The sequence below is a fragment of the Canis lupus genome, chromosome 21 (assembly GCF_048164855.1).
Source record: "Canis lupus baileyi chromosome 21, mCanLup2.hap1, whole genome shotgun sequence".
Classification (NCBI taxonomy): domain Eukaryota; kingdom Metazoa; phylum Chordata; class Mammalia; order Carnivora; family Canidae; genus Canis; species Canis lupus.
In genome coordinates this window covers 15,558,353-15,568,634 of record NC_132858.1, presented here as the reverse complement: position 1 = coordinate 15,568,634, position 10,282 = coordinate 15,558,353, and the positions used below count along the sequence as shown (strand labels likewise).

Below are 10,282 nucleotides of genomic sequence, written 5' to 3'. Positions count from 1 at the left end.
CGGTGGTGGTGGTGGCAGGTGTGTATTATACATATCAGTTGGGTAATCTTCAAAGGTGAAAATATGTATTTTAAAACATTCTCATATAAAAACAAAAGACCATAATTAAAAAGCACTAAAAGAGTCTTTCCAATCCTGGGTTCACCCAAAGAATCTGGATTTTAATTTTTTGGACGCTAAGGACACACCACCTGTCAACGAAAAAAGTATTTTTTCTTAATACCTGAAAAAACATGGCAGTCAAGGAAGTTAACCTAGACTAATTCAATGATATAAAGATCCTAGGAAACTTAATTTTTTCCCTGTGTGCTCATATACCTGGAATTAATTCTCAAAATATAAGAAAAGTTCCCACTTTTCTTTTCCTGTTTCTTACTCTTCAACATGTGTTGTTCTTTAGACTCCTTCTCCAATTTAGCCTCCCTTCTGTTTATTTCCTTCTTCATATTTCTGATGCCAACCCCTCTCACTCCCTCTTCCCTCTCCCTCGTGAAGAGCAATGGGAAGGACCTTGCCTATGGCAGCTGACTGGCTGATACCACCCATCACAGTCAAGTATTAGACTTTCCTTCTTACACCACTCACAGAACTTTGAGAAGTTCTCCAGACACAGTACAGGTTTTCAGTGAGATATCAAGCTTTTCTTGGAAGTTGAAGATCCCTCCGTGTGGATTCCCCAGTGAGGCAACGTCAGGCACAGATTCCAGAGCAGAATTCTCTTAGAAAGCCATCTCCAAATCCCAGGTCGTCAAGACGGTCACCTACACTCTCTAAGTTCCAGTTCCATATGGGTTAGCACTTATGACCACATTCATAAAAACTACAATACAATTTAAGGAAAGAATTGGTGTGTGTTCACACACACAATCATTCTGTCACTAATTAGTACATTTTTTTTTTCTGAAGACAAATTGGTCCAGGAAACTAAATTATCATGTGAATATGACCAGATGCCAATACCACTCAACTAAGGGCCAGGATAATTTGCTCAAAATGGTTTTGGACTATATAAGTAACCTTCTTCTGAGCAATCCGTTCAGAATAAAGAGTCTATATATTTATTAATATGAAAATAAATATAAAAAATAGTATGGTTAAAATTACTTAATTGGTTTTTCATCCCAAAAGGAATATTTTATCTTTTCTGTTCATGAAGCAAAACCAAGGTGTTAAGGAAGTATACATTAGGATCCCTGAATATCACGTATCAACATAAATCACACTTTGTTACACCATAACTTTTTCATGGCATTTTTCACTTCTGCATTCCTCAGTGTATAGATCAGAGGGTTGAGCAAGGGTGCCCCAATGGTATAAAACACAGCCACCACCTTGTCTACTGGAAATGTGGTTGCCGGACGTGTATATATGAATATACATGGGCCAAAAAATAGGACAACCACAATAAAATGGGAGGTGCAGGTTGAAAGGGCTTTTCGCCTTCCTTCTGCACTGTAGTTTCTCAGAGAGTACAAGATGATAACATAGGAGATAAGCAGGATTATGAAACTCACCGTGCATATGGCTCCACTGTTAGAAACAACTAGCAAATTTATTACATAAGTGTCCATGCAAGCAAGTTTCAACAAGGGCTGCAAGTCACAGAAATAGTGATCAATCACATTGGGACCACAGAAAGGCAATCTCAAAGCCAGGACAATTTGTGCCGAAGAGTGGATACAGGATCCCACCCAACCCAGAATCACCAGCACACTGCAGACATGCCTGTTCATGATGGTTGTGTATCGCAAGGGCTTACAAATGGCTACATAGCGATCAAAAGCCATGACGATCAGCACGAAGATTTCCATGCATCCAAAGAAGTGGGCTGAAAAGACCTGAGTCATGCACTCATTGTAGGAAATGGTCTTCCTCTGAGAAATGGCATCCACAATCAATCTGGGGATAATGGTTGTAGAGAGGCAAGCATCAGTAAAGGACAGGTAAAATAGGAAGAAGTACATGGGACTCCCAAGGGTCCTGCTTCTTTTAATAGTCACTACAATGAGAAAATTTCCCAACAGTGTGGCAAGATAAAGCATCAAGAAGACGCCAAATATTGCTTTCTGTTTTCTTGGATCCTGTGTCAAGCCAAACAGAATGAATTCATTCACAGTGCTATTCATCACCATTTTGTTGGTTGCAGGTAAGGTGACCTTGATAAGACCCTAATCTGCAAAGGGAAGAAGAAGTCACATTATGAAGAGATCAGTAGGTCGAACTCTGTATTCCTTATCTGCTCCATGTTACTCCAACTTCCTTTAATTTCCTATGAATCTTTGTGAATCTGCAGAAGCCAAGCCTCTCCAAGATTGATTGATTGATTGATTGATTCAGAAACTAACCCAACTGGATCAAACGTTTACATTTGGAGAATAAAAAGTCAATATCCTTCAAAATTTTTGAATTCTACAAAGATTGAAAATGGCGGAAATTGTACTTTCCCTGGGCAATGAATTAGCTGCCTTAAAATTTAGCCTTAATCTGAAAAATTGAAATCTGTCTAAACTAGAGATTTCATATGGGAAATTCTGAAGTCATAGTTGAAAAACATGGAAAAGCAAGTTTTCCTTCCAGCCAAAGGCCATGAAAATCAGGATGTGAAATTGGATATATTTCTGTGGTCAGATATAAAATTTGGAGACATACAAATTTAGCCCAATTGGAATTTGAGCCTATCTATAATAAAGTGCCCACCTCCTAAGAAGTGAGAGTTGCACTGAAAACATTCATCTTTGTATCTGCTGCACTGAGAAAAAATGGAAAGCATACAAGTACATTCGTTGTGGCCCCAACAAAACAAATCAGTGGTGGCTTCAGATCTGTCACTTCCTCTCTCACAGAAGGACCAGAATTGCTCACTCTCAGTTGTCTCTCTGAGAGTGGATGAAGGGGGGTGCGTAGCAAAATTACACACCTCTCCTTGGCTTTAATAGGATCATTTTGTCATTGTTCCTTATGCTTTTGTTGTTATTGTTAAGATTTAATTTTTTTAGAATAGTGTTAGATTCAAATCAAAACTGAGAGAAAGGCACAAAGAGTCCCCATATAGCTCTGCCACCACAAAATATCACCTCTTATCATTATCAACACTTCTGCCTGAATGGCACACTTGTCACAACTGATGAGCCAACCATAACCCACCATCAGCAACCAGAGGCCAGAGTTAACCCTCGGGTCCACTCTTCATGTGGTACATTCTATGGATTTGAAGATGTGTTAAGGACATGCATTCGTAATTATAATATCATACGGGGCTTTTTTCACTACCCTAAAAGCAGAATCATTTAGATTCCCAGAATATAGAAAATAATAATTCTTTTCACATAGTGTATAACATCCATTAAATTCTGAATAAAGCCTCTTACATCATTTTGTTGGGAAAAGCAGCAGATTGAATGAGATACCCATATGAGTTTGCATTGTGAGAATTATTAGTTCATACATACCACAAAATCAAGCTGGTATTTCACAAACATCAGTATCACAAATGGCCAATCCCAGTATTCATTAAGTGGACACTCCATGTTTCTAAACAGAAAGAAAGGACACAATTTCAGATATTCCCTTTTCTCCTCATCCTCTGCCCTCTACTTCTTTTTATTGCTTTGCTATATCTTGAAAAGGACATTATAAAAATATGGTGAATCATGAAAATGACAAAATGGTTACTATGGCTTTCTAATGCAACGGCTGAAATACTCACCATGACTTTGCAAGCCATCATACACAGTTCCATAACCTTGCTGACCACTTTCCTCTCCTGCCTCTGGGCATGTGTGCTCCAACCACACCTGATATTACTATCCTTCATAAATATACCCACACACCATATCATTCACTAAGTTTTCAGCATTTCTTAGTGACAATGATCTTCCTCTGATACAACCTACATTCTGCATTGTTAACTGTGCACACAGTACCCAGTTCAGATGCCATCCTCTCAAAAAACCTTCTTGCTAATGACTTTCCAATGGTAAAAACTGTGTGTGTGTGCATGTGTGTGTGTGTGTGTCTGTGTGCAGTGAGTCAATCCTTAATTATAGCCTTCTTCATTTTGGTTTTAATTTCTTTGTTCATTTGATTTTATGTTCCATAAAGCAAGTTCATTTTGTTCTATTTTGGGTAATTCAGGATAGGCTGGCAGGCAATTTACTGGAGAGCAGTCAAAAAAAAAACCAGTATCAGAACGCTAGCCCTTGTGCTCCATGGAAACCTCTCCTACTTGGACACTCCACTCACTACTGCCATGAGAAGCATCAGACCCCAGCCGCTCGAGTGGAACCAGCATAAAGCCAGAAACCATACATAGGTAAGGAACAAAGCCATGGACACATCCAGTACATGTCCTAACTAGCAAATGGATGGAAAATCCTGATGAGTCAGAAAAAAAAAAGAAAAGAGAGATCAGCATTTATATTTATACTTAAATGTAAAGACACAGTGCAAGGCTGAGCAAAGAATTTTGCTAGGGACAAAGGAGCGCTTCACCCTAGGATTTCACTAGAGTTTTCTTCTCATTTCTCCACTCTGTAGATCATCTCTCAATCCAACACCAGAAAGAAAATGTAATTCTTGGGTATTAGTGGGTTTGGGCAGCCAACATTACAGTCATTAATATCAGAACAAGGAGTATCATAGTGCCATAGAATCATGATAACATCACTTTCTATGAATACTGATTACGGTGGTCAGTATACAGCCTTTCCTTTTCCTGACCTTAAGCTTTGCAAGTAAGAAATCCACCTGTGTAGGATACTATACCTCTACATCCTTCAATGTACCCCTCATTCAATAAGAATTAGTCCTGGGGGATCCCTGGGTGGCGCAGCGGTTTGGCGCCTGCCTTTGGCCCAGGGCGCGATCCTGGAGACCCGGGATCGAATCCCACATCGGGCTCCCGGTGCATGGAGCCTGCTTCTCCCTCTGCCTGTGTCTCTGCGCCCCTCTCTCTCTCTCTCTCTGTGACTATCATAAATAAATAAAAAAAAAAAATTAAAAAAAAAAAAGAGAAGAATTAGTCCTGAGACAGTGCTGCATCGAGGACAGTGAAAGGCAGAAACTCTGACACATCAGAATCTTCTCATTACTGAGAGAAATAAGCTTCCTGGCACGTCATGCTTCTCAAAGATTGAAAGAATTACATAATGGCAACTATCAGAAACTTCAGTACTGAATGGGAATCAAGAGAATGAATGTAGTTTACTAAAAAAAAAAAAGTAATTTATGTGGGTTTTTAAACTTACCATATTTCTTGTACAGAAGGAGATGAGATCCAATAGAGAGCCCATAGTTTTTTCTCTTGCAAATCTGATTTATCTTGAAGATGAATCATGTGCAGTGTGTTTGCAACATGTAATCTGTACTTCGAATACTTCTACTCAGCTTTCCACTGCAGGATCTATGTGGAGAGAAGATACACCACAGGTAGCCAATCTTTCCTAGAGGCTTGGGTTAGAGTCTTCAATGAGGTCTGTAATATCAGCAGAACATTTCTTATTTCTACTGTTAGAACTTTCTAGAATATAAAGGAATTATTCCCACAATCCTATGATAGAAAAATCTCTAAAGGCAGCTCTATGCCCAAAAACAATTCCTTGGCAGAGCGTATGGATTAAACATTTCTTCCTCCTCCAATAGATATATAGAGATTTCACAGAAGTTCACAAATACCCAGCCTTTGGAGGAATAAGGGCTGTGCCCTTCCCACCCAACCCCAGAGGATATGATCTACAAACTACTGCTCAGTCACTCCTGGATCAATGCAAACCACGGTGCCAAGTAATCCCAGACAGGCTATCACCTGACAGATCCTGTCCACAGAGTCCTTCTCTCTTCCTAGACTCCCAAAGGGACCAATCACATTTCAGTTACCAACTGCTCCACTGGTGTCCCTGGTCTAAGGAGAAAGTATGCCTTTCAAGTCACAATGAAGCAGAGACTAATAAAAGTTCCCAAAGACTTTTCTCTTTAAGTGAAATCTTTTCTAACAGCACATGAACCTCTAGCCCAGCTACATTTTCCAACACATGTGATATGATTGAGTTTTATTTTCATAATAAATGTCTCTATGACTTTGAGCAAGTTTTTTAACTTCTCCCATTTTCCTATCTGTAATGATAGGAAAATGATACTGTAGATATATAATAATTATTTTCAATCTTAATAATACTGGTAAAATATAATTACAGTGACAACCACTAATTAGGATTTCTATAATTTCTATAATGCTTTGAAGTTATTCAGTCAAATGTAAAGAAAAGATAGAAAATTGGAAATGAAAATTTTTTTACTGATTTTTTTTGTTTTTAAAGCAACTTAAGGAGGAATGCCTTCCTGCTTCAGTGGTTGAGCATCTCCTCTGGCTCAGGACGTGATCTCAGAGTGCCAGATTGTCTCCCACATCTGGCTCCCTGTAAGGACCTGCTTCTCCTTCTTCCTGTATCTCTGCCTCTTTCACTATGTGTCTCTAATGAATAAATAAATAAAATATTAAAAAAATAAAGCCGCGTAAGTTATAATTTACCTACAAAACATGCACATATTTTTGATTGAACAATTCTATACATTATCGGTGCTGAACACGACAGGTGTTCTCTCAATTACATTCACCCTTTTATCCTAACTGCCCACCTTCCCTCTGGTAACCACCATTTTATTCTCCATATTTTAAGAATCTGAGTTTTTTTGTTTGTGACCTTTTTTCTTTGCTCATTTGTCTTCTTTCTGAAATCTACATAGATAGTAGTGAATTCATATGGTATTTGTCTTAGTCTGTCTGAATTTCACTTATGTTTAGACTGACTCAATCCATTCATGTTGTTGCAAAAATATATTTGGATAAATAATAGTGGAATTACTGGATCATATGGCAATTCTATTTTTCTATTTTTCATTTTTGAGGAACCTCCATCCTGATTTCTACAGTGGCCGCACCAGTTTATATTCCCACCAGAGGGTATGAGGGTACATTTTATTCCACATCCTTGCCAACACTCTTTATTTCTTGTTTTTTTTTTCTTTTTATTTTAGCCATTCTGACTGGTGTGAAGTGACATCCCACTATGATTTTGATTTTCATTTCCCTGATGATGAGTGACGTTAAACATCTTTTCATGTGTTGACTTGTTATTTCTCTGTCTTCTTAGAAAAATGTCTATTCAGGTTCTCTGTCCATTTTTTAAGTAAGATTTTTAGTCTTTGTGGTGGTGAGTTATGTATATTCTTTACATCTTTTAGATATTATCACCTTAACATTTTCATCTGTCTCCATGAATATTTTGATTTCCCGTTTGATTATTTGTTTGACCTATTTAATGTTTAGGAGTAGAATTCTTTGCTTCGTGTATGTGTGTTCTTTCTAGATTTTAACTTGTGAGTATTTCAACTTTATACGACTGTGACCAAAAAGTTGTATAATATGATTTCACTTTTTTAATTTGTTAAGTCTTGTTTGTTATGAGCCTAAATGAGATCTATTCAAGATAATGTCCCCTGTGAACTTGAAAAGAATGTCTTCTGCTGCATTGGGATATAATGTTCTGAATATCTTAGTCCCATTTAGTCAAATAAGTCATTCAAAGCCACTCTTTCTAGTTTATTTATTTATTTTTTGTCTGGATGATCTGTCTATTGGTGGAACTGAGGTATAAGAATTCCCTACTGTTATTGCATTACCCAAATTTCTTCTTTTGTGCCTGTTAGTAGTTGTGTAATTCATTTAGGTGAAAACATCTGTGGTCCCAGTAATTACAACGGTTATATCCTTTTGTTGAACTCACTTCAGAACTAAGACACGCAGAGGTGGAAAGAGAAGGGATGGAAAAACATTTACCATGCAAATAGAAGCAAAAGGAAAGCTAAGGCAGAAACACTAATATCAGACAAAATAGGTGAGTCATGTCTCGTCTCTTCTCTGATCAAAGTTCTCCAATGGTGCTCCACTTCATTTCATCAAAAGGGAAGACATGTAATGCAACCTACAAGGCTCTATGTGATCTAGACCCAACAATCCCTCTTTGATCTCACCTAGTACTCTAGGATCCCATCTCATTAGCCTCATACCCTCCAAGACATTACTGTAGTGTATATCCACATGGCTGACTCCTTCACCATCTTCAAGTATTTATTCCAGTGTGATGTCTGCCACGAAGACTTCTCTGACCACCTATTTAAAGCTGCAGAATGGGGAGAGACTTAACATGGCAGAGGAGTAGGAGACCTTCATCTTCTCTCGTCTTTGGAAATCAGCTGGATACCTAACAAATCATACCGAACAACTGCAAAATCAACTGGCGATCTGAGAAAAAGTTGCTACAATTCTACAAATAGAAAAACAACCACTTTTTGCAATGGAGGGTGTAGAGAGAAATGAATCTGAGGCCATCTATCAGAGGATAAACCATGGGCATTGAAGCCTCCATTATTCAAGTACCAGAAAATGGTGTAAGCAGTGGAGTGCAAAATTGGGACTTTTACAAGTTTGCCTAAAGGGTGGTCAGGAGGTGAAGAAAGACAGAATCCTGGGTTTGACAGCATGGTCTCAGGATTCCTGGCATCACAAAAAGAATGGGGGTACCTTAGTGCAGCAGAGTGTTCCCAGGCATTGGGGCACAGTACCTCATTGAAATAGCTCAAGACCAACATTCAACTCAGTCTTGCCATAAACAGGGAACGTCAGCAAGGAGGGGTGACTGCTCTCTGCGGTGGGGCCCAGAAAGTGACAGAAACACTGAGAGGCCCCCACTTCTCCAGAAGGTTTATTATTGCTGTGTGCCACAGAAGTCTTTAAAACTTGGATTCTTGAAACGAGATCATGTGCACTGGGTCACATTCAGTTTAGCACTGAATGTGAATTAGCTGAATTTAATCAGTGAATCAGTGAATTTAGCACTGAATGTGAATTAAAACCAGGGGGATAAGAGTGATTGACTTCTTTTACCTGAGCACTCACTGAAGATAAGGGACATGAACTTTCAGCGTGAGGGCTGAAGATGGAGGTGCAGCTCTGATTTTCCTTCTCAACCCCTATAATGGTACAGAAAGCCTTAAGGCAACAAAAGTCACATAGAGAAATCTGGAGCTGTATATTTAGCCTGGCTCCCTGCAAAGGGCAGTGCAATACAATCCGAGACAAAGACCTCTGAGAGTCACTGCACCAGGCACCTTGCCCAGAAGATCCACAAGGACATCTGCTAAGACCAACATTACCAATGACAGAGAACTGCCAAACTCCAGCACTAGGGGAAAATAGTATACAGATTTTAAGGGTTTTTCTGAAGTTTCTTCACTCTTTCACAGTAATCTTTTTGTTTGCTTTTCAAATAATTTCTTATTTTATCAACTCTTTTTAAAGTCTTCTTTTTTTTTTCTTTTTAAGTCTTTTTAATTTTCATTTTATGGTTCTATTTTATCCCGTCATTGAATTTAATTAATTGTTTTGATTTTATGTAAGTTTGCCTTTCTTTACAATTTTGGGATCTAGTTTCTTCAAAGGAGCAGACCAAAATACACCCAGGATCTAGTGTTGCGCTCCGTCTGTTCAGCATTTGGTTATATTCTCTCTCTTTCTTTCATTATTTTTCTGTTGCTTCTGATTTATTCGTGTATGTTTCTCTGGAATCACTGTTGCCAGTTTAGTATTTTTTTCTCTTTCATCTATTCTTCTCTGGTCAGAATGATAATACAGAAGAACTCTATTCAAAAAAGAGTACAGAAAGCAGTATTCACTGCCAAGGACCTAATCAGTAGGGATGGAAGCAACATCTTGGAACTAGATTCAGAATAAAAATTAAAAAGATACTACCTGGGCTGAAAAAAAGCGTAGAAGACACTAGAGAGTCTCTTTCTAGCAAAATAAAAGAACTAAGACCTAAGGAGGTCAAAACTAAAAAGGTAATTCGTGAGATGCAATTAAAAATGGAGGCTCTAAGAGCTAGGAAAAATGAGACAGAAGAGAGGATCAATGATATAGAAAACAAATTGCAAAGAATAAGAAAACTAAAGTAAGAAAAAAAAGAGAGATAAACAACTATGGGATCACAAAGGAAAAAGTTGAGAGATAAGTGATAACATAAGATGAAACAATATTAGCATAATTGGGGTCCCAAAAGAAGAGGAAAAAGTAAGAGAGAAAGTGGGAAAGAAGGTATATATGAGCATATTATAGCTGAAAATTCCTCTAATCTGAGGAAGGAGACAGGCATTCAGATTCAGAAGGAACAAAGGATCCCACTCAAAATCAATACAAAATCAGGCTAACACCTCAACATATAACAGTGAA

The 10,282-nt window shown here is 38.2% G+C and overlaps 1 protein-coding gene across 1 annotated transcript; it reads right to left on the bottom strand.

Annotated features, from left to right (window-relative positions):
* Positions 1–1,217: 1,217 nt before the first annotated feature.
* Positions 1,218–2,132, bottom strand: LOC140613362 (olfactory receptor 4C11-like). Its single transcript, XM_072791893.1, has one exon. The coding sequence runs from the start codon at positions 2,130–2,132 to the stop codon at positions 1,218–1,220; it is 915 nt and encodes a 304-aa protein (XP_072647994.1).
* Between the last annotated feature and the right edge of the window lie 8,150 nt (positions 2,133–10,282).

Excerpts from the sequence above, each read along its gene's own strand:
- LOC140613362 (XM_072791893.1), bottom strand. The coding sequence starts at position 2,132 with ATGGTGATGAATAGCACTGTGAATGAATTCATTCTGTTTGGCTTGACA.